General features: G+C 33.9%; 2 protein-coding genes and 4 long non-coding RNA genes across 11 annotated transcripts; 5 read left to right on the top strand and 1 right to left on the bottom strand.

The window, feature by feature from the left end:
- Positions 1–480: 480 nt before the first annotated feature.
- On the bottom strand, positions 481–8,963 carry LOC129567164 (ras-related protein Rab-5B). Of its 4 annotated transcripts, none has more exons than XM_055443813.1 (7): positions 8,713–8,963; positions 4,171–4,476; positions 4,019–4,043; positions 3,785–3,905; positions 3,459–3,627; positions 3,100–3,225; positions 481–2,993 (listed from the first exon to the last, which is right to left on the bottom strand). In XM_055443813.1, the coding sequence occupies exons 2-6, from the start codon at positions 4,394–4,396 to the stop codon at positions 3,113–3,115; spliced, it is 654 nt and encodes a 217-aa protein (XP_055299788.1). In that variant the 5' UTR covers positions 4,397–4,476; positions 8,713–8,963; the 3' UTR covers positions 481–2,993; positions 3,100–3,112. The 4 variants fall into 4 exon arrangements, with proteins under 4 accessions (XP_055299788.1, XP_055299786.1, XP_055299789.1 ...); XM_055443811.1 differs by having other exon boundaries at positions 4,171–4,480; positions 8,713–8,962; XM_055443814.1 differs by lacking the exon at positions 8,713–8,963 and adding an exon at positions 7,693–7,830 and having other exon boundaries at positions 4,171–4,480.
- On the top strand, positions 6,575–10,005 carry LOC129567173 (uncharacterized). 2 transcript variants are annotated; one of them, XR_008687829.1, is made up of 3 exons: positions 6,575–6,604; positions 9,488–9,652; positions 9,711–10,005. It is a non-coding gene; the product is annotated as an uncharacterized LOC129567173 (long non-coding RNA). The 2 variants fall into 2 exon arrangements; XR_008687830.1 differs by lacking the exon at positions 6,575–6,604 and adding an exon at positions 7,794–7,907.
- A 2,421-nt stretch (positions 10,006–12,426) lies between these two features.
- LOC129567171 (uncharacterized) lies at positions 12,427–12,991 on the top strand. Its single transcript, XR_008687827.1, has 2 exons — positions 12,427–12,648; positions 12,715–12,991. It is a non-coding gene; the product is annotated as an uncharacterized LOC129567171 (long non-coding RNA).
- Positions 12,992–16,582: 3,591 nt separating this feature from the next.
- LOC129567170 (uncharacterized) lies at positions 16,583–17,031 on the top strand. Its single transcript, XR_008687826.1, has 2 exons — positions 16,583–16,752; positions 16,824–17,031. It is a non-coding gene; the product is annotated as an uncharacterized LOC129567170 (long non-coding RNA).
- A 1,994-nt stretch (positions 17,032–19,025) lies between these two features.
- Positions 19,026–21,799, top strand: LOC129567167 (uncharacterized). Of its 2 annotated transcripts, XR_008687825.1 has the most exons (4): positions 19,026–19,209; positions 19,291–20,752; positions 20,843–21,508; positions 21,580–21,799. XR_008687825.1 is itself a non-coding variant. In XM_055443819.1 (2 exons), exons 1-2 carry the CDS (start codon positions 19,156–19,158, stop codon positions 19,579–19,581), a joined length of 345 nt encoding a protein of 114 aa, XP_055299794.1. In that variant the 5' UTR covers positions 19,051–19,155; the 3' UTR covers positions 19,582–19,586. The 2 variants fall into 2 exon arrangements, 1 of the variants encoding a protein (XP_055299794.1); XM_055443819.1 differs by lacking the exons at positions 20,843–21,508; positions 21,580–21,799 and having other exon boundaries at positions 19,051–19,209; positions 19,291–19,586.
- A 508-nt stretch (positions 21,800–22,307) lies between these two features.
- Positions 22,308–22,874, top strand: LOC129567172 (uncharacterized). The gene is made up of 3 exons (XR_008687828.1): positions 22,308–22,440; positions 22,517–22,631; positions 22,733–22,874. It is a non-coding gene; the product is annotated as an uncharacterized LOC129567172 (long non-coding RNA).
- Positions 22,875–23,116: the final 242 nt, after the last annotated feature.

Below are 23,116 nucleotides of genomic sequence, written 5' to 3' on the forward strand. Positions count from 1 at the left end.
CGATGTGTCACAAATAAAACGTTTCATATGAAAACTAAACACAACACGACATTTCGATCCCAATTCAGCTCGCTACGTCGCTTTCAATTGCGATGGGCACTCGGTTTCTAATGAAGAAGTACTTTCAAATGTAAAATGATGACGATTATTCTCGCGGAGATAGAAAGCAACTGAATCGGTCAATTTCCATGTGCATGACATAAAACGGAGTAAACATCAAAAAGTACGTCAAGCGGAACGAAAAACGGAACCAAGCCAACTATGCTAATGAGGGAGAAACAGCACACATGACAGCTGTTCTGTTTCAAGAAGGCGTACGGGTATTGGCAGTTTGAGTTGGCGTGAGATACTGTATTATTATACACATAGTTCACCGTGTGAACCGATCGGACACAAGCGAAAATATGCCAGGTGTTCAATATAAAACACTCTGTAACGCTGAAAAAAAGACTCTCAAAAAATGGAAAGAACAATTCGGTGTTCGGTTTTTTTTTCTCTCAATCATTTGATTTTTATTTAATTTATAGATGAGTTCAATTTTACATCTCATCCGAAACTTACGTTCAATATATCAATTACTTTTGTTTTTTTTTAATTACTTCAGCTCCCTACGAATTTCCTTTAATTTCAGTTTATTATATCAAAAAGGAAACTAACTGATCGAATCGGTGTTTTTATTTTTTCATGTTTTTCACAAAAGTATCGTAAAAAAATTCATTAGTTTTTTTGTTTTTGTATTCATTTCATATATATCAATTAAAATTGTCGATTCTAATTAAATTTGCTTTGTTTCATTCTTTGTGAGAAATAAAAGTTGAAAATTTTTTTTTTTCTGGAAAAAAACGTTTAACAAGAGAAACCTAAATGAATCACGTTCACCACAAAAAATAGAAGAGAACAAAAAATGTCCATTATAATTGCAAATTGTTTTATAAAGAATAAATTTTTTTTTGTGTTTTTCTTTTTAATTTGTTGGGAATTAGCGAAAGAAATGCAAAAATATGCCACTACACGAAAGTGCCACCGAATATTTGGAAAAAAGAAAGTAACCAAGTTCAACATGCGCTGTGTGGAAATGTGAAAAACAACGCATAACCTTGGCTGCTTGAGGCTAATGTGTGAAACCAACTAAATATTTTTCAATTGATATGAATCAAGCGTCGTCGGAGTTATAGCTTCTTTTATTGGTAAATTGAATATCGTGCACATTCTATGTTTGATACCAATAGAAAAATTTCCGTTCAATGAACTCTCTCTCTCTTATTTCAATTAACACTGATTGGTATCATTGCGCTGCTGCAAAATTGTTATTGTTGATGTTGTTTGCATAAACTTATAAACTATAAACTATTTACTTAGAATTCCCCTTTTCAAATGTACACAATAATAGTTATTTATCAAATATCGATTCACGTGTTGTTGTTGTTTTTGTTGGGTTTTTTTTCATCATTTTTATTTTTAAATACAAAAAAGTCAGTTATATTTCAAGTGTTTGTTTTGACGATTGCAGCCACTTTGTTTACTCTATTTTGAAATATATGTGTGTGTGTGTGTATGTGTAATAAAATCACTGCGTTTAAATTGTTTTTAAATCTTATTTTCTCCTTTCTTCCAGCACAGAACAAAGATTGTGACTTGATTTCGGCAAATTGGTTGCTATTGTCATCTTCCTATGTTTCGTAATTGCATAAAAAGACGTTTAACATGTCCGGCTGATTCTATTATTTGGGAAAAATTACTGTTTCACCCTACGCGTGTGTAAATTAAATGACTAACAGCCACTCAGTTGCATATAGTTTTGAGTAGTGGTACACAACTGAATCTGGCTATGTTGATTGAAATCAACTATTTTGAATGAAGATAATCATGTTTAATCATTCTTTGGGTCAGCCGATTAATTTGGGACATTTGGCTGGAAATTAACTAAGAGTGATTTTAAAGTTAACTACAGTTACATGTCGACCGTGATTTGACGTGACAACGTTTAATTTGTTCGAGATAATCACTTTTAGTCAACCACTGTCAGTCAAAATGCCCAAAATTAATCGGTTAACTAGTCAGTCAAAAAATTTTCCACACGGTCAATGTCTCGATTCGTGTATTACTGTATTACTCATCGGTTTGGGTTGTCTGTGGTGTTGAGAAATTCTGTTGTTGTAGCGAAATTGAAAAGAAAACAAACGCCGTTGCTTCGCTAAGTCGATTTGATAATAATATTTGGGTTATACACTTGATCGGTCGCCGTGTAATATATAAGAATGAAAGAGGATTTTTATTTTCTGTTTGGTTTCAAAACACTTATGAAATGATCGCCCACTTACAACAATATGCATTGCAGAAGAGAAGTGCACAAATGAGCCGCTTTTATTTGCACAGATAAGCTTGTTTTGTTTTTTTTTCTTCTCTTCAGTAATTATAATTCCAATAACAAATGAATCTCTTCTTTCAAAACATTGATTATCTTGTGTGTGTGTGTGTGTATGTGTATTATGCGCGACAAATTAGATTTGGTTTGCTTAAATTTTCATTTACTTTCGGACAAAATACAAATTCGGCTAGCTTTTCACGGAAAGGAATAATTATGATTTGGTTTACTTAAAAAAAAATATAAGCTCAAACTAATTCTGCTTGAAATACACAACATTCCATACATCATACATGCAAATTTCGCTTCATTTTTTTTCTCTTCATTTTTTATTTGTGATTATTTTTTTTTCAATCTTTTTTTCTGTTTCATCCATTTGCTCTGTGTGAAATTTTGCTTGATTTTCATTTATCTCTTTCTTACTTTGTTTAATACAGAAAATACTAATAAAATAAACATTAAATTAAATGGAAAGAATAATTATAATATATATGAATATATTTATAAATTTTTCGCTGTTTATTTCTCTTTTTTTTGATCCAGCCCACTTGTTCTGTGTGTGTGTGTGTGTAAATCAATTACATTTAATATATTTTATGTATAACCAAAAAGCTATCGCCAGTGAAATCTGTGTGAGAGAGTGGAAGAATTTTCGACAATGATTAGAAAGGGTGCAACCGACACTGAAAGGGTGGTTATTGAGAAGGTAAATAGTTGATGTGTTCGATACGTACCTTTACCATAACATCACTTACAACAATTTATCGACGAGTTTGGTTGTCGATTTTGCTCATTTTCTAGCCTTCTACCTTGTCCATTTCCTTGGCTGCCGCCGCCTTCGTTCTTTGGCAATTTTTTTGCTGAAAGTACAATAGGCACATTTAGAATGATAGCAAAGGGACAAAAAGGCGAAAAATAGATCGAGAACAAAGAAGAAACAAGAAAAAACAAAAAATTGAAAGAAAAGTTTCTCTAAAAAAAGAAAAAATAGACAAAAAACTAAAGAGAAATAAGAATAAAACGCAAACTAGACCATGAACTAAAATTGAATTAGAAAACTTGGTGCCAAATCCCAGCAATCCAATGTACATACCGATTGCCAAAAATATATCGTTAACATTCATTGCAGTTTTGGCGGATGTTTCCATAAATAGTAATCCATTTTCTTCAGCATATTGTTTTGCTTCTTCGAATTCTACGACACGGCTGTTCGTTAAATCAGCTTTATTGCCGGCCAAAGCAATCACGATGTTTGGTGAAGCCTTTTCAGTGCATCGCGTGCGCAAATGATTACATGTTCATCCGTTACAAATAAGCCGGATGAATGCCAGAGACGAAGAGAATAATTAAATTAGTAAAGGATTTTTCGTGCATGAGAAATTTGGCTGGCGGTGGGTGGATGATTCATCATTTAATTACCTGTCGTTGGAGTTCTTTCACCCAGGTCTTAGCACGTTGAAAACTATCCTGATTCTGAATATCGTAGACAACGATAGCCGCCTGAGCTCCTCGGTAGTACATCGGTGCTAAGCTGTGATATCTGTTGTAAATAATTGGGATTTATATTAGTCGTTGCGTGTAAATCAAAAACTTTTTCAGCGAAAAAATCGGATAATTTAGAAAACTTTCACTTGTAACTGCGAAATTACTCACCTTTCCTGGCCAGCCGTATCCCAAACTGAAAATAAACAACAGAAAATGTACATCAGAATTGACATTTCGGATGAAAATCAATGCATCGAATCGAATTGATGCAAACAATTGCTTGACTTCACGCAGAAACAAAAATACCAAACCCAACTCACTTTCGAATTTAACGGCTGTGTCCTCCATGCAAACGGTTTGCGTCAAGAATGCAGCTCCTATTGTACTTTCTTGGAACTCATGAAATTGCCCCTTGACGAATCGCAACACCAACGATGATTTCCCTACCGCCGACTCTCCCAACAGCACCAATTTGAACTGACAGATCTTTCCTTGGGCCGAACCATTTGGTCGTTGCGCTGCATTTCCGCGTGGTGTCGATGCCATTTTATGTTAATTAAAATTGTTTTCGGCGGATTTGTTGCGTTTTTATCTCGAATTATCTGAAGCGGACGCTTTTTGTTGTTCTATCTATGGAATAAAGGTTAATGGTTATAATGGTTATTTTCATTTTTGTAGCAATTCCGTATGGAAATTTCTTCTTTCTTTCTTATTGACTAACAATTCTTGGCAAAAAATATTTTTTCGGTGGGGCTTTATCAACGCACTGATATAAAGTCAACAACAATTCATACTAATGAACGCAACAGTGACAGATGCATATATGTCATCTCGTGTCTTATTTTCTGCGGAATCCTAACCGTAAGCAAAATTTGAACGCTTGCAAAATGATTTTCAGACAAATTTTGACAAAGAGCAAAGCAACACGTAAACTCGTTCAGTATCTCGCTGTATATTTTGTTGACTTTTAACAATAAATTTTGTGACCGAGTGTATTTTGAAATATTTTGTAAACATTTTTTTTTGTTGGCTGTTCTTATCGAGAAGCTTATGTAGATAGGACCATTCGGTGTCAGTCGTAACCAATTCATTGCTCTTACACATTCCATACGCTCACACAGACACTGGTTTGCGTGTGAAAGTGTGTTGATCAGCACAAAATATGTTCATTTGTTGCATTTGCCATATCGTTGTGCTCGAATGGGCGTATTCGTTGGCATTCAATTTGCATATAATTCGCACAGATCTCCTAATTTGAATAACAAATCCAAAACGTATAAAAATCAGATCTCCACACACGCATACAACCATGCAAGCATAATGAGAAACGATTTAACTCATCACTGAGCTCAATCGTTATCAATGGGTTTTTTCTAGAATATAGATGCAAAAACCATTTTCAGATAACAACAATATCAATAAAAAAAATTTCTCAAACAATTCTCAGATTTGCGCGTTGATTTCCGCCGGATTAAAGTGCGAATGAGATAGAGCGTATACGTAGAGCAGCACACGTGACATTTCGAATTGACGTTGCTACGCAAATGCAAAGTTGAAAAACAAAAAAAATTATGGATGTTATCGTTCAATTTTATTAAACATCGATATGGCTTCGTGTTTTTCCGTCTTTTATTTATTAATAGTTCGAAGTGAATTCTGCTTTATTATTGTTTTTTCCCTCTTTTTGTTTGTTTACAGTGCTTTGAATGGTGGGAACAATGCAGTATTCTGCTGATATCTTTTCGTAACACCGCAGCAAATACACTCTCAATTACTGAATTCAATTAACGAACTTGAAATGCTTGACGCATACATGCACAGCAATACACACAATAAATACACCCGTACCAAAAAATTGGTTCGAGAACACCCGTATATACTCTCTCTCTCTCTCTCTCCCACTCGCTCACTCTAGATTAATCATGGAATTCCGAATAATCATTCCCACATTCTGATGCTACGCATCAAAATTGAAAGAATAACATACGCTTAACATGCACCGAACTAATAAACGAGTCAATGCGATTCATGACGCGCTGCCTGTGTTAATTGGATAGTTGGAATGAGAAATCGTTCAAATCGAATTGACCTAGCCACTCAAATGTCTGTGGCCTATTGCTTTTCGTCTTGCATTTCAAATGGAGCACAAATTTTATGAAGTCATCACCGAGAGAACACACTTGATTTTATAAAAAACAAATTTGACCATTGAGAATTTGATGAAAATGTATCGATCCAGAATTGTATTCCATGGAAATAAGACGAATTGAAAATTCGAGAAACTATGAACAAACTTGTTTATCTTTGCCTGATTTCATATCTCGTGAGATAGAAACTATGACAGAAGAATGGGCGTCGTAATTAAATGATGATAGAAGCTAAACTGTAGGCAATACCCAGTAATTGTAGAAAAATTTTCGATTGATGATTATCACTTGAAAAACCCAACACTCTAATTCAACACTTGGCTAAAAAAAAATTCAATAAAATTACACTGAAGCACACCACCAAGTCTATGAACTCAATCTACACTGTACGAATGAAGAAAAAAAATGGTTAAAATTCACATTTGCTTTGACATTTCGAATGAATGGAAAAATAATTGTTTTTTCATCGAATTTTAGTTTACGTTCGTTTCTTTTTCCTGTATCATACAAAAAGAGATGACGCATCGCACACAAATTGTGTATACACATTAGACCAGTCGTATAATAACGAGCAAGTGTATCGCGAGCTCCGTTGTTCGTGTGCACAGTAAGCAAACATATATAGCTAGCGACAGAGTCAACAACAGTAAAATATTGCTGAGTATCCAACAAATACGAATGAAATAGAAAATACGACGGGGTCTTGTATTGCGTTTGAAAGAATTTTAATCAGTTGTCTGTGCTGGACTTGACTGTTATGTCTGTTTTTATTCTTTCTTTCTTCTTCTTGACTTTTTTTTTACTACAGTTTGATGTTGGATACAGAAAAAAAAAACATCTACAAATGTGCCTACGGATGCGAGTGTATGTGTGTGCTTTAGTTCTATGGAAATTGACGATGGATGTCAACTTGACACAAAGAACGAAACGATTCACTTGAAAGTCATTTGTTTGTGTTGCCAGTGTGATGGTGTGCACATTCAACACGCCTTGCTTTTCATTCGCTCCGTTATTGCGAATGTAATACAATAGAAACAATATGATAACATTTATCCTTTATCATCATTTTGGTTACAGTTTATTGTATATTCGGGTGGTGCAATTAATAATGGGCTCTGTTTTCGGTCGCATTTTATCACACACATCATTTGCGCTGAGCGTGTAGTGTGATTTCGCAACACAGTTCCAAGTCAAGTGGAAAATCAGGTATTCGCTGTTAAAACGCAGTTTGCCATAGTAATTCAATCTTCTTGGCGCAGTTTGCAATTGGCAAAACAGGCAACAAAGAGAGATTGCATTCACAGTCGCTTGCAAAATGTGCATTGCACATTCATACACACACAGAAACACGATCAACCGACCACTGTCAATGACTAATAATTGATTTGCGAATGCTTTTGTTATCCAAACTTAAAATCCAAGCATTGTTCTGCACACGAGCGATTTGTATTCAAATCCAAGGGAAAAATCATTGCGATTTTTCGGTCGAGGAAAAACAAAACTGAAACCACTTAATTCCGCCAAACTGCGTTGCAAAAGAAAGGAAAAAAACAAACAGATATTAACAAACGAAAGTAATATATGGCACGATAATCTTCACACAGCTTAAGTTGAACAACTTGCAACGAAAATATCACAACGCAAAAACAACTTTTTTTTCCGTTTGTGTGTTTGTGCGCTAGAAAAATATTTTACTTTCTTTTTTTTCTGTCTCACGCCTAAATTTTGAGCAGCGCGCAAAATGTCCAGCCATAGGAATATTATTGGGAATCTAAGTCAAACACATGATAGAACTGCACCAGACACATATTTGAATCGTTTTCGTACGACTAATTTGATTTTCAGAGCTTCCTGTCTTGTTTGATTTTCAGAGCCAGTGAGAGAGACAACAAAATGTATCCAGTAAATAGGTACATGGATCGCCACTTGACTTTTCATTGTTGCGTTTTTTTTTTGCTTCTCATTTCTCCGTAATTACATTGAAATTGCACTGGCTGTGGTGTTGGTGTTTTTTTTTCTTCTCAACTTCTCTCTATCTCTCTCATGTACACGGTCTTTGCACAGCATTCGTATGTGTGACTGTGTGTATTTGGATGTGGTGTATTGTATCCGTACAAGTTCAACCCATTGGCTCTGTCACTTTCTGTTATTGTTGTTGTTGCTTTTGCTCTTTGTTCTCAATATTTTATTGAATTACATTTTCGACGCATTCGTGTGATATTCGATTCTGTTTTTTTTTCTTCGTCTCTCTGTTCGCTGATTTTTGCTCTCGTCCCAATCTGTTTTTTTTATTATTGAAGCACTTGATTTGAGCATCCGATCAGTGTGTAAATGCGATTTCGTGCAATTGCTTCAAGGAATATTTCAGTATATCGCACATACACTCACTCAGAGAGAGAAAAAAAAACATCACGGAGCTACAATCAGACGTATTTGCGTTGTTAGATGAATTGATGATGAACGCAACAGAGAGTGCGAAAAAAACAGCGAGTTTTTTTTTTCATTGAAACCTCATCAGACACCAAATTCCATTGAATTATAAGTCATTCGAAACGAGAATGGACACGATTACACAAACTAATTATGTTTTATCTTGTGTCAAAGCCCTAATGTTTTTTTTCCTCTTCTTCTTCTTCTTCTTTCTATTGACGATATGAAATGATTTTTTAGTAAAATTGATTTGTTTTTTTTTCTCTTCGTGTTTTTTGCACTCACATTCTAAAAATGAATACGAAAACGAGCTAGAAATTATCCAAGAGTCACTGGTTCACTTTTTTTATAATCACGAAATCTCTTTCTACGTTTTCTCTTCAAAAAAAAAACTTTGTATTTTTCTTTTCTTTCTTTCTCTCTATGAATTCGAAAGCGATTAGCACTGTGTAGTTCTCCTTGTGTGTGTCGAAGAGCGACGATGATTATTCAGTCCAGCTACAATCTTTCACACAAAACACTGTGCACAGCTTTTGACGGCCATATTGATTTGAGCTGAAACCATCCAGTTCTCTCGCTCGCACCACCTCTTTTGCACCACTCTGATACGAACGAGTATATGTGCGTATGAAACGTCACTGTTTTTGGGTGCGCTGCAATCGGCGAAAGGCATGTGAAATCATTTCTCGACATGGGCAACACGAACAATTTGGTATTTTGAATGCGACCAGTTGACAATTTGGAATGTTTTCTTGAGAAATTATTTTTTTTGAATCTGTTTATGAATTTGAACAGTTTTTGACACTGAGATTTATTTTGTTTACGAACATGTGTCAATAAATCAAAGTGTAGAAATGGAGCATTTCAATAAACTTTCGATTTTTATGATTGATTTCAATGCTGTTCAAAGACAATGCGTCATTTGGTTTCCATTCATGTCACTTCCTGTTTCAATGCTGGACAATATTTCATTCGAATTCCTTTGATTGCTTCCTGTATTAGAAAAGATTTTCAAAGTGTTATTTGAAGCCGTAACTACATTTTTTGAATTCTTTACCAGAGTTTTGTCAATGAAATCTACTATAAATATTGAAACCCACCCTTTGTTTCCTAAAACGTTGGAATCAGTCAACTCTGAAATAACTGTGTGAATCTCGATACTATTCGAATAGAAATGGCAAAGATTGTTTGGTTATTGTTTGCACTGATGATTTTATCATATCATGTAAGTGTGAATTATATAAGTTGCTTGTGCTTGTTTCTATAGTATAACTTCTTTTCAGACAAGTGACGGGTTTTTTATTGAGGCTCTTCATGAAATGAATTGCAGTTTTCTGCGCAACGTTCTTGGATTGAATCCAACCTATTGTCTAAAAGGAAACACTACTACTACTGTAATTTTCATGAGGGATAACGATACGATCTCAAGGACGTATCAAGAATCTGAGTGATTGCATATCGAATGCTGCCGATATCATTCATGGTCTCCATTTGCGATTTTCAAGTTTTACTTTTTAAGTGGATTTTTTCGTACAAAGGCATCATTCTAAATAGGAAAGAAGAATTAAAATAATAGATATTAATAATACATGTAATAATAATAATAATATCAATGGCATTCTACGAATATACAAAAAAAAATTTGTTTTGTGAATTTCCGATGACGGCCGTTCAGTTTTAAAATAAATGCGTTGATTTTTAGTGCTGATTCAGAATTTAGACTAGCACAGTGTATATTTTGAATTCAATAAATGAAAGACGAATGAACGAAGTATGTTGTGTGCATTTCGATCAACATTTTTTCTCAGTGGTCTCCTTTTCGATCTAAAACCTTTGACCATCATTATTATTATTACAGTTATTTTGATAAAATTGCTGCATAGTCAAAGCTGCATAAGATTAAATATAGAAAGGGACACCGCAGTAGAATCTTTTTGAGAAGCATTTGGTTTTAAGTTGTAAGAATGGGTAAAATGGTGATGGCCTTTCTTATTTCATCGCTATTTAAATACGAGGTAAGTAATCGCTGCATTTAAAAATGTATCCCGAAGTATTCATAAAGTAGACACTTTTGCAAGCAAAATGTCAATATCTCAATTTCCAGTACACATTCGTGTGTCAAAGAATTGGTAAAACATTCAGAACACGATTGACAAAATAGTCAATGAGACAAAATATGTCCCATGATATCATTGATAGATTGATCAATCGATGGGATTGATTATAGTTACATTGTAGTTAATAAATAGTAGAAAAAATCTAATTCACAATTGGGCATGCGAAGAAAAGAATTCAAATTCCAAAATTGTTTCTGCCTATCTATGTGTCAATCATCATGGTTCCTAGAGCAATTATTTGTGTCTTGATGTATCCAAAGCACATAACACATAGGATGCCCTAGTTAAAATAACCGAGAGGCTAGAAATGGAAATTAGTTTTTTGGAAATCAAAAATCTTGCGAACCTTTTTGTATGTACAAATTTTTTGAGGTGAATATAAGTTTTATCTACATTTTTTGATCAATCAATGGTATAATAATTATAGTTTAATATAAAAAATAAAAAAAAGAATTTTCTTTTTTTTGGCCATGCGAAAAAAAAATTGGTATTCACCACCAGTGAAAAAATGCATTCACCTCGAAAAAATTTTCAGACAAAGATTTTTGCACAGACTTTTTTTCGCACGAACAATTCTAAACTCGTAAGGTTAAATTTTGGAATTCCATTTTCCGAAGTATAAAAACGAGATATTTCAATAAACTTTCAATTTTTATGACTGATTTTAATGCGGTTTGAAAAAAGACAATGTCATCTAGTTTCCATTGTTGTCACCTCTTTTCTCAAAGCTGAACAGTATTTCATTTAAATGCACATTCCCATTTGTATCCGTAACTACGTTTTTTGAATTATTTGCCATTGTTTCGTAATTGAAATCTACTATAAATATCGAGACTCATCCTCTGATTCTCAAAACGTTGGAATCAGTCAACTCTAGCAAATCTTTGTGTAAAGGTCGATACTATTTGAAAAAAAAATGGCAAAGATTGTTTGTTCAGTCTTTGTGCTGATGATTTTATCATATCATGTAAGTGCGAATTGAATAAGCTGCATGTGTATTTTTCTATAATATAACTTCTTTTCAGGCAAGTGCCGGGCAAAGCGTTATGGATGGATTACAGCATATTCTTGAAGTATCGTGCAGAACTCTGAAGGCCCTTAAACAAGAGATTCCAATCTATTGTCCAAATTATAGAGATACTACCGCATCTAACGGGAGAGTTAACGATACTGTCTCAGCTCAATGAAACCTTCTTGAAATGAAACGATTCAATGTGCAGGTTCAGTTGAACTAAGCGTTTTCTGTTTATTCACTTCGGTTTATATAGTTTCGATTATGCATATTTTAAATTCATGACAAACAATATGGTATGACCTAAAACCTTCAATTGTGCATCGCACAGCAATAATGCTTTATTAAATAACCTACATAATGCTTTATTAAACAACAGTAAATATGTCGATTGCGACAGATACTTTCTGAACAATCATCAAGATATTGAATCTGAATGATTGCAATCAACAATTGTCCATATCATTTATGGTCATTATTTGCGACTTTCAAGTGAATTTTTTTTCGTGCAAAGGCATCATTCTAAAACAAAAAAATAATTGAAATAATAATAATAATAATAGCGTTCTACGAACATACAACATATCGAAAGTGAAACCGATTGAAACATTGCCCGTAAACGTTATCGATTTGTGATAACGTTGTTTTGTTCTTATTAGCCGCGGCCCATATTTGCGATAGTGATCTTAACGGAATGCAACACGCTTTTTTTCATCGATTTCCAATGACAATTGTTCGTTTTCAAAACAGGTGCGTAGATTTTGAGGCCGATTAAGAATGTAGACTGCATAATGTATTTTGAATTCAATAAATGAATGATGTTGTTGTGTGCATTTCGTTCAACTTTTTTTTCTCAGTGCTCTCATTTTCGATCAAACACCTTTAACCGTTTTAGTTGTCTTGATAAAGTCGCAGCAGAAAAAGGTAAAATAAATACAGAGACTCAAGCGTATAAAATAAGCGTCAATTGGCATGACAACTGCAGTTTCCCACCGCAGTAAAATCTTTGACGAACGTTGTATTTTGTGTTCGGTTGTAAAAATGGCTAAAATGGTGTTGGCTTTTGTTATTTTATCGCTGTTTGCATACGAGGTAAGTAATCGTCTCAGTTGAAAATGTACCACGAAAAAAATATGTTGAAATAAAAATTGTTTCTAGTTTTCGAATGGAGTTTTCATAACGTTGCCACTTTTGCGATCAAAATGTCAATATACCAATTTCCAGTACACGGTCCAACCATTGGTGTGTCAACTGCTGAACATCACCCGCAACACGACAACGCATTGGTAGAACATTCAGACAACGATTGGCAAAATAGTGAAATGGTGATGATGTCACATGGTAGATCGATCAATTGATAGCATTATAGTTCCAACAAAGTTAATAAACAGTAAAAAAAAGTAGATACAGTCGAGTTTACTGTTCGCTATAAGAAATTTCAATTTTTTTTATCGCAATGATTCCTTGATGTAACCAGGCTTGCCCGGATAAAAATAACCGACGCACTAAAAATGGAAATGATTTTTTTTGCATGCAAAAATCTTACGAACATTTTTGTATGTGAAAATTTTCTGAGATTAATTTAAGTTCTATTTGCATGTCCAAGCGAAAGAAATTTGGTATTCACCACACAATTTTTGCATGCAAAACGATGGACGCCAATTGTTTTGTATGCAAAAAAAATTGCGTCCACTTATGAAATTTGGTCAGAAGGAGATTTATGTACAGACTTCTTTTTCGCACGGCAAACTGTAAACTAGGATTAAGGTTGTAAACGTAGAAGGGCAAATCACAGACTTTTGGTGTATTATTTTGAATAATTTCTTTCTATGATTCCAGAAAAATGCCATCCATATGCTTAAATAAGGTTTTGAATTTCAAATAATCTTTTCTAGACGCATTTTTCTCAAGAGCGTCATTCCATTTAAAGAAACATTAAATCTGTTTTCCAAAAATCAAAAAATTATTGAAACCGAAAGAAAATTGAAAGTATTTACTTTACAAATGCGTAAAAAGGTTTCATATCCGTGATGCAACCACAAAGACGACAGCCCTAAGAGGAAAATAGCGACGATGTATTCATCCAAAAAGACGGAAATAGGCTAGTTCCATAAGAAATACTCACAGAATGGACACGGAACAAAAACGTAAACGGAACGGAGTTGAACTGAATGAGAAATAAAAACACTTGCACCCGTAGGTCACCTTGGTACAGAAACAAACGATAAGAGGCTTGTTTCGTCTCGTAAAGAATTCGAAAGTCACCATTTCATGGTCGAATTTCATTTTGGAAATCGGGACTCATTAATGAATTTGAGCAATTGTTGACACTGAAATTCATTGTTTTTAAGAAAATGTGTCAATAAATCAAAGTATAGAAATGGGGCATTTCAATAAACTTTCGATTTTTATGATTGATTTCAATGCTGTTTACAAAAAGACAATGCGTCATTTGGTTTCCATTTATGTCACTTCCTGTTTCAATGCTGGACAATATTTCGTTTAAATGAACATTCCTTCGAGTGCTTCTCGTATTGAAAAAAGGTATTCAAAGTGTTATTTGAAGCCGTAACTACATTCTTTTATTTCTTTGGCAGTGTTTTGTCATTTAAATCTACTATGAATATTGAAACACACCCCCTGTTTCCTAAAACGTTGGAATCAGTCAACGCTAACATTGTATGAATCTCAATACTATTTGAATAGAAATGGCAAAGATTGTTTGGTTATTGTTTGCGCTGATGATTTTATCATATCATGTGAGTGTGAATTATATAAGTTGCATGTGGTTGTTTCTTCTTTACAGACATGTGCCGGACTAACCAAAAAATTAGATGTATCGTGCATTACACTGGAGGTCCCTGATGGAGAGAATCCAATCCATTGTCAAATATTAAACACTACCACACCTATCGTGGGAGATATCGATACTATTCTAAGCAATCAACAAGTTATTGAATCTGAATGATTGCATATCGACTGTTGTCGATATCATTCATGGTCTCCATTTGCGACTTTCAAATTTTACCTTCTAAGTGCAACGGCACCATTTCAAATAAGAAAAATTGGTTAAAATATACAAAATATCGAAAGTGAAACCAGTTGCCCGTAAACGTTATCGATTTGTGATAACGTTGTTTTGTTTTTAGCCGCGACCTATATTTGCGATGGCGACCTTAACAGAATGCACTTTTTTGTCAGTTTCCGATGACAATCGATCAATTTGAAAATAAATGCGTAGATTTTGAGGTTGATTAAAAATGTAGACCATCACAATGTATTTTGAATTCAATAAATGAAGGACGAATAAACGAATAATGTTATTGATGCATGTCGATCAACTTTTTTTTCTCTCAGTGATCTCATTTTCGATCAAAAATCTTTGACCATTTTAGTTATCTTAATAAATTTGCAGCTGAAAAAGGATAAATCTAGAATGAGACTCAAGCGTATAAAATAAGCGTCAATTGGCATGACAACTGCAGTTTCCCACCGCAGTAAAATCTTGGACGAAATTTGTATCGTAAAAATGGCTAAAATGGTGTTCGTCTTTCTTATTCTATCGTTGTTTACATACGAGGTAAGTAATTGCCTCAGTTGAAAATATATGTACCTCGAAATATATTTGTTGAAAAAAAATGATTTTTTCAGTTTTCGGAGGGAGTTTTCATAACGTTGACACTTTTGCAAGCAAAATGTCAATATCTCAATTTCCAGTACACGGTTAGCCCATTGGTGTGTCAACTGTTGCAACTCACTCGCAACACGACAACGAATTGGTAGAACATTCACACAACGATTGACAAAACAGTGAAATGGTGATGATGTTCCATGTGAAATAATAATTGATAGATTGATCAATTGACGGCATTATAGTTCCATTAAAGTTAATGAACAGTAGAAAAAATAGATAATATTAGACAACTGAAATAAATGTAGAAGGGCAAAAGACTTTTGATGTATTTCTTGCAATCAATTCTTTCTACGATTTCAAAAGAACGTAATCCAAATGCTTGAATGAAGTTTGGAAATTCAAACTATATCTTTTAGACGAACAACAATAAAAAAACACTCGGGAGAGTTCATCATACCATTTTCAAAAAAATTACATGAAGTACTGTTCTTCGAAATATTGTTATCAAGTATGAATGAGAATTAATTGAAACCGAAAGAAAATTGAAAGTGTTTACTTTACAAATGTGTAAAATATGCATGTAAATATATGCTGGGGTGTACACTTATTGGTTTCATATTCGTGGTGCAACCGCAAAGACGTCAGCCCTAAGGTATCAATGCAACTCAGTAAACAGTCATGCGAATTGTAGAAAAGATGGATGAGCATTTTCCAGAATTTACCATTCAATCAGTTATTGAATTCAAATAGTTCCTGAAAAAATACGAAAATTACAGCCGCATTGTTCTTTATAGTTTTGTGCATTGCACTTGTTCAGGTAAAAAACGAGACCGCAGAGCTCCGTTCTTGAGCCGAACTTGATGAAAATTGCGTTTATTCAACATTCAGATGATATTTATATTGCAATCAAGCGATGCAGCAAGCGATATTCAAGGAACAAATTGACGTCTCAAATGTGAGCTATATCGTGCTTTTCCGAATACACATTTTCTCGGCGAAAAAAAATGTGCAAGCGCATTTCATTGGATATTGTTTTGGATTGAATACAAACAAATGGATGATTTTGATATTAACAGTTTTATTTATTAAACGAGTGCTTATCCAATTGTTGGAATTGGGCATTATTATATTATTGCGTTGTAGATCGATACCGATTAAGAACTAATCGATTTGATATTTCACTGTTTAAACGGATGGGCAACAATTTCAAAAACAAAAACAACGATTGATCAATTAGCGATTAACCACGTGCATCATTGCAAGCTTTGTTGCTTTATATCTTCTTTGTAGAAAGATGCATATCGAAAGTGACAAATAAAAATATGAATTCATTTCCTTAATTCATTTCGTTGATCCGATCTTACAAACTTTTTTCTCTACATTCTCGAAAGAGTCACCACCATATAAAAGGGACATGATTTTCTATTGCATTCAGAGTTACTTCGCAGTTAGTCATTGCGCGCTTTTGAGTTATATTCTTGAAGAAGTGGATTACAATTAAAGGTGAGAAAATGATGAAATTATTTTGGGCCCTTCTCATTTTAATGCTGTCCGCCTATCAGGTAATTAACGACGTTTCCATTTGTTTTTTTTTTTTTGTTTTTTCATAAAACCGTCAATCTGATTTTCACAGGCCACCGAGGGATTTTTCTTCACTCTCCCGTTCTTGTGCCAGAACAATACCGCCCGATTCTTCATTAAGCCATGGCTTTGTCAGCTATTCAACAGAACTTCACTTGAACCAACCGATTTTCTGTCGGAAATTGAGCCACCCACTTTATAAATGAAGCTTGGAAATATGGATTGTACAATCGAATGAAAATAAAATGTAGTTCTGCAAAAGCAAATTGCGTTGTTTGTCTATAGTATAGACTCTATACTGAATTCCGGAGCATTATGATGACGTTTGAATATTGAAACTTGTCACACATATCGATAGCATCCATGAGAATTTTTTTTTCAAAATTGATAAGCATGTAACTTAGAAATCACCCAATTTTATCAAGGTTCAACGTTGAGATGTATTTGTTATTTCGTTTATTTTCATCATTTTTTGTTTATTTGATTAAATTAATAACGTTTTAGAGTCTAACGTTAACAAAGGCATTTAAAGTATTTTTTGCATAAGTTTCAAATATTGATTGATCACATCGTCTTCCAAATGTTCACTGAGTGCAATGTTGTAGTAATTTTTTTGTGTCAACAAAAGATCGGTATAAATTAGAGATGATTAATGTGTTTCATATCAGTTTTATCTAATTGCTCGAGAATTTCAATCGAAATCGAAATTTGTAGGATGAATAATAAAATCATTTTCATAGTTTTGATCGTGTCTTTGATCGCTCAACAGGTATAGTTGATTTCATTGTGAACTGTTTTGAATCGAGTACATTTCTGTTTTTTCTGAATTTCAAGAGTTCTAGTGGAATACTTGAGTTGTTTGCAGCAAAATGTGAAAAGTATCCATGGCTCATAGCTTGTAAAGTATACAGCAAAATAGTGACGACTACGATTTCTACAACCGCATCGACCATTTCGACTGGTACCTAAATCTAAATATGTAAACATTGGACATAAAGAATTGAATTCGATTGAATAAATTCGGAAAATGGAATCGATGTGCTTTTAAAATTATTGAGTAAAAATGCTGCTGATGATTCCTTGTGTATCAGAGAATTTTCGGTGATGATCAAATTATTCGTTTGTGTTTGTTCCTGCATTGCTCAGAACAAAATTTTAGCTCATGTATGTGCACATGGGATCAAACTCGAAAATTTGAATTTTTTTTTAGGAAACTTTAAGAGTGGCATGATTTCAACTATGTGCCTGAAAATATGTTTTTTTTTTTAAATATTTTCTGTAACACACCAATATTTTTCAATCACTCGCAACCGTTAAGTGAACATTGAAGTGAAAGTACTTCTCATTTTGATCAAGTCTTCTACAATTTTATAGCTACAACTGCCTCAACAACAGTATCAACAGCTTCTACTGCTCCAACAACAGCCTCGACACCTTTTACTACATCAACAATATCGTCGACAGTCTCGACGGAATCAACATGAACGACATCAATGACGTTTTCGACGGCATCAACTGCTTCAAGATAAAATATTTCATGAAGAGACAAAAATAATTGCATTAACTACATAGAGTTTTCATCTTTTACATTATTATATATTTATCGACATTCACCCATTTCATGATTAGTTGCAATAAATCGACTTTACCCAAAACGAAATTCTACTCAGCGACGCACGTCACCAGTTGATCGGCTGGTACACAGCACATTTCACCATTTGCTACTTCGGTCATACATTCGTTCATGCGAATCAAAGCAAACGGTGGCTCGTGTGTACGGTTTACCAGTTACAACGTGTGTGCGAAGCTGTCGAATTATTATTGCGAAGTGAATTGTCGTCTTAGTTCGCGCCTCATGTACACACGTTCTAACTGTTAAGCCGTACTCACACTATACTCGCATCAACGAATATATGACCGAAGTCGCAACTGGTGAAATGTGCTGTGTACCAGCCAAAATTCTGGTAACGCGCATCGCTGAGTAAAGTATTCTCTTTGTTGAAATTTTAAAATATTCCGATTTGATGAGTCACTTTTGTTTCTAAGAATTACCTTTGCTAAACAAAACCATCGCATCATTATTTTTTCGATGAAAACGATTTAAAAGCAAATATTCTGTTTGAAACGGATTCGAAAATATTTACATTTCAATTGCGCGTATGGAAGTGTTTCATCTGTTCTTCTGCGAAATTTTTTTGTGCGTGTCCATTCTGCATTTGCGAATTGAATGGATTTGGTGAGTAATTGCATTTGTGTAATGAAGTTTCGAGAATATAAATGAAGTGATTCGCATCAATGGAATCATATCAGAATAGCATCTGCAAAGCTAAGCATTCAGTTGATAATTCATTTTGAATCCGAATAAATCATTTCAATTTATTAAAATGAACAGCAAGACGGCTTTAATTGTCCTAACTCTATGCATCATTTTCGCCGAGGTGAGGATCATTCCAATTGTTCGGTTATACATTCATTATTTCAAACTAATACAACATTTTTAAAATTTCCTTCACATTTAGCACGTTATTTCCCGACGTTGCCACAGTGAAACTGGGAGAAACCGACGAGAAAGGAATGGTGGTCTATTCCGTCAAGACGGTAGATTCGATCGATTCTATCCAGGCGGTGGATTTGGACCAAGAATTCCAATTCCAAATTCATCAAATATTTCCCAAACTGGACTGCCAAGTACACAGCCACTTGGAGGACAGAATGGACAATTCCCACCAATACCGATTGCTGCTAATCTAACTCAAAATGGACAAAATAATACACCAGTTTTACCTCAACCAATACGTCCAACAGTATGAAGAATATCTCAATCAAAAATACTAAGATAACAGAACAATATCTTCTACATATTACTTTTTCTCTTCGCCTGCAGGCTAAATTTCATTTTGTTTTTATTATTCTAGATATTTGCAATTCTTGTTCAATTAATTCAAAACAAGTTGATTTAATAAAATAAAAAACTTCAAAATTCAGCTGAAAGAAGAGTATTTGCATTTAAATTATTTCCCTCAAACGATCATATCTAGTGCGGAATTCATCCGAATCATTAACGAGGATCGTTTATTGTTATTTTCAACCATGAACAATTTCGAAAGAATACTCAAACAATACGTTTTATCAACACACAAAAAACGATCACCCATTTTCGTTTATTTTTCTACAGAAAACACAGCTGCCTCTGAGAAAACACGTAAATATATGTATTGACATTTAAATGAATGTGATCGACTGCAACTCTTTATCAAGAATATACGTCGTACATCGCACGTGTGCAAATCGATGAGCCGATAATGACGGAATGAAATGAATACGATTGCGTTTTTATCAGTTGACAAATTTTGATTGCGTCTTAATCGGAGAGGCTATTCTCATCGAGTTTTCGTTAATTAATGACGAAACCATCATCTTGGATGTGAGCTTTTTCAGAACATGACTGTCGATTATTACGTTGCACTTAAAAAATACGTACAACAATAAAATTTCTGGCACTCTGCCTACAAAACATGGAAAGTAAAAAAAAGGAAGTTGAAGACAATGTATAAACACGTTGATTCATATGATAACGTTGCATTGTTCTTAGCCGCGACCTATATGTGAAATGGTGATCCGAAGAAAATGCATACATATATTTTTGTCAATTTCGAGTGAGAAATCTTTGTTTCCAGAATAAATGCGTAGATTTTAAAGCTGATTAGAAATGTAGACCAAAATAAAAATGTTGACTTCAATTTGAAAAAAATTCACCATTAGGTTGTACATCTAGCTGGTTTTTAATCATTTTTATGCTCTTAATCTTGATCAATGTCGCAATCGAAAAATTTGAATATTCAGAGAGATTTCAGTGTATAAATAAAACATCAGATAACATGGTAGTTGCAGTTTTCCCTCAGACGAACATTGCATATTCGGTTCACGAAAATGGCTAAAGCGGTGTTGGCCTTTCTTATTTTATCGTTCTTTGCATTCGAGGTAAGTAGTCAGTCTAAAAAATAAAAAAACTAGTAAATTGTTCAATTGAAAATGTACCACGAAAAATATTCTTTCAAATTTTTACTTCAGCTTTCGGTGGAAGCTTTTATTACGTTGGAGGTTTTGGTGAAGAAATGTAAATGCGCTAATTTTGAATACGGCATCCAACCAGTAGTGTGCCAACTGTTGAACATCTCAACCCACGATGAATACGACTACATGACTTTTCCCCCAGCGGACTACGACAGCCATAATGATAATTAATATAAACTCTCATCTAATTATCCACCACTATGGGAAAATTTGTTATAGCTCAAAATCGATTAAACGCTGATCGACTTGATAGTTCATAATAATAAAATAAGTTTGAAACACAAAAAGAATGATCGATCAATTAGCATTTAGCTACGTGCATCAATTGTTTTGTATTTCTTGCAGAAAGATTCATATCACAAGTGAGAAATTGGAAAAAAAAGTTAGATAAATTGAGTGAACAATAAAAATATGAATTTATTTCCTTGATGTAATCGTACAAACTTTTTTTTCTACATTCCCTGAACAAAGCTCCCATCTGAAAAATTGTAAGAGTCGCCACCATATAAAAGGGACATGATTTTCTATTGCATTCAGAGTTACTTCGCAATTATTCATTGCGCGCTTTTGAGTTATATTCTTGAGGAAGTTGATTACAGTAAAGGCCAGAAAATGATGAAATTATTTTGGGCCCTTTTTATTTTAACGCTCTCCGCCTACCAGGTAATTAACGACGTTTCCATTTGGATTATTGAAAAAATAATATCATAAAACTGTTAATCTGATTTTCACAGGCCACCGAAGGATTTTTCTTTAATATCCCATTTTTGTGTCAGAATAATACCGCTCTGTCCTTCATTAAGCCATTCTTCTGCAGCACTTCACTTGAACCAACCGATTTTCTGTCGGAAATTGAGCCACCCACTTTGTAGATGAAGCTTCGAAATATGGATTTTGGATTGTACAATCGAATGAAAATAAAATGTAGCAAAGCATGTTATTGAGCAAAGCAAATTACGTTGTTTGTTTTATTGAATTCGGGGACGTTATGATGTAGTTCAAAAATAGTAAATATTCTATTCAAATTGTTGAAGCGAATTTCCAGTTTGATTGAATCTTTTGTAATTTTGAAGATGCCAAATATTTCAAAACTTCAACTGAATCTTCAACACGCTTTGAATGACACTAATGACTTCTCTTTGTAACAGAAACCATCGTCATTTTTTTACATATTACTTCTCCCTCTTTTGGTTCCGTCTAAATGTTTAACTTTCACATTTTTTCGCATTGATCATGGAAGTAGTAGTAGATTTCATTTATGGATAAATATACCGTGTTTAAATAAATAAAATCAGAAGAGAACAAACTTATTAATTTGCTACTTTATTTGTTCAATATAAATAAGTAAATATGCAAAGGTGTTCTGTTCAAATGTTCTGTTGAATAAGTTTCAAACATTGAAGAAGTAGGAGACAACTCGTGGATTAATTTCCTTTATTGAATTGGTATAAATAGCGGAAGTTCGATATTCCGCAATTATTCTCGTCTGCGGCTTCAATAGAAAATCTCCAATTTCATTGAATTTTGATCAAGTCTGGGAGATGCAACGTAAAATAATTTTAATTTTTCTAATTGTTGCGCTGGTAGCACATCAGGTATGGCTTGAGTTTAGGTTCGAGATAGAAGAGTTGATTTGAGTGGATTCAACAGATTTTTCTCTTTTGATTCAAGTGTTCCGGAAATCTCTTCGGATACGGATTGTTCCAGAAAAAGTGTCAGAGATACCCGTGGCTTTGGAGCTGTCGGTTATTTGGTCTAAAAGCTAGTACCACCACCATCACTACTAGTAAATCAATCCAGATTTTAAATAGTTATTTTCAACTTTTCGGATACCAAACCGAATCTATTTTTATAGAGTGATTTTAATTCCTTTAATTTTTTCTGCAGTTGCACCCAATGCGGCTACTACTAGTAGATCTGGTATCTTTTTCTTTCCATCGAATTGATTCGTTGACAATTCTGAATCATGATAATTTTATTAAAATACGTTGGTCTGAATGTGCAAAATTTCCTCTTATTGTCATTTATTTAAAATACCTAGCTATGTAAACCTTGATCATGCGTCATCATATGAAACCAATAACATGCGTGAATGAATGAACATGATCGATGACGTACTTTTCATTTGTCGAATATGTGATGCAAGGATAAATTGCAGTAGCCAATCGTGTTGATCATATGAAAATCTGATGATTCAGAACTCTGAGAGACAACATGTATTTATGGATTCTTTCTTTGAGCTTTATTCCAGATTTATACTTTTTTAATCTG

Source organism: Sitodiplosis mosellana, unplaced genomic scaffold (assembly GCF_009176505.1).
Source record: "Sitodiplosis mosellana isolate CC-2019 unplaced genomic scaffold, AAFC_SMos_1.0 Smas_scaffold_5, whole genome shotgun sequence".
NCBI lineage: Eukaryota > Metazoa > Arthropoda > Insecta > Diptera > Cecidomyiidae > Sitodiplosis > Sitodiplosis mosellana.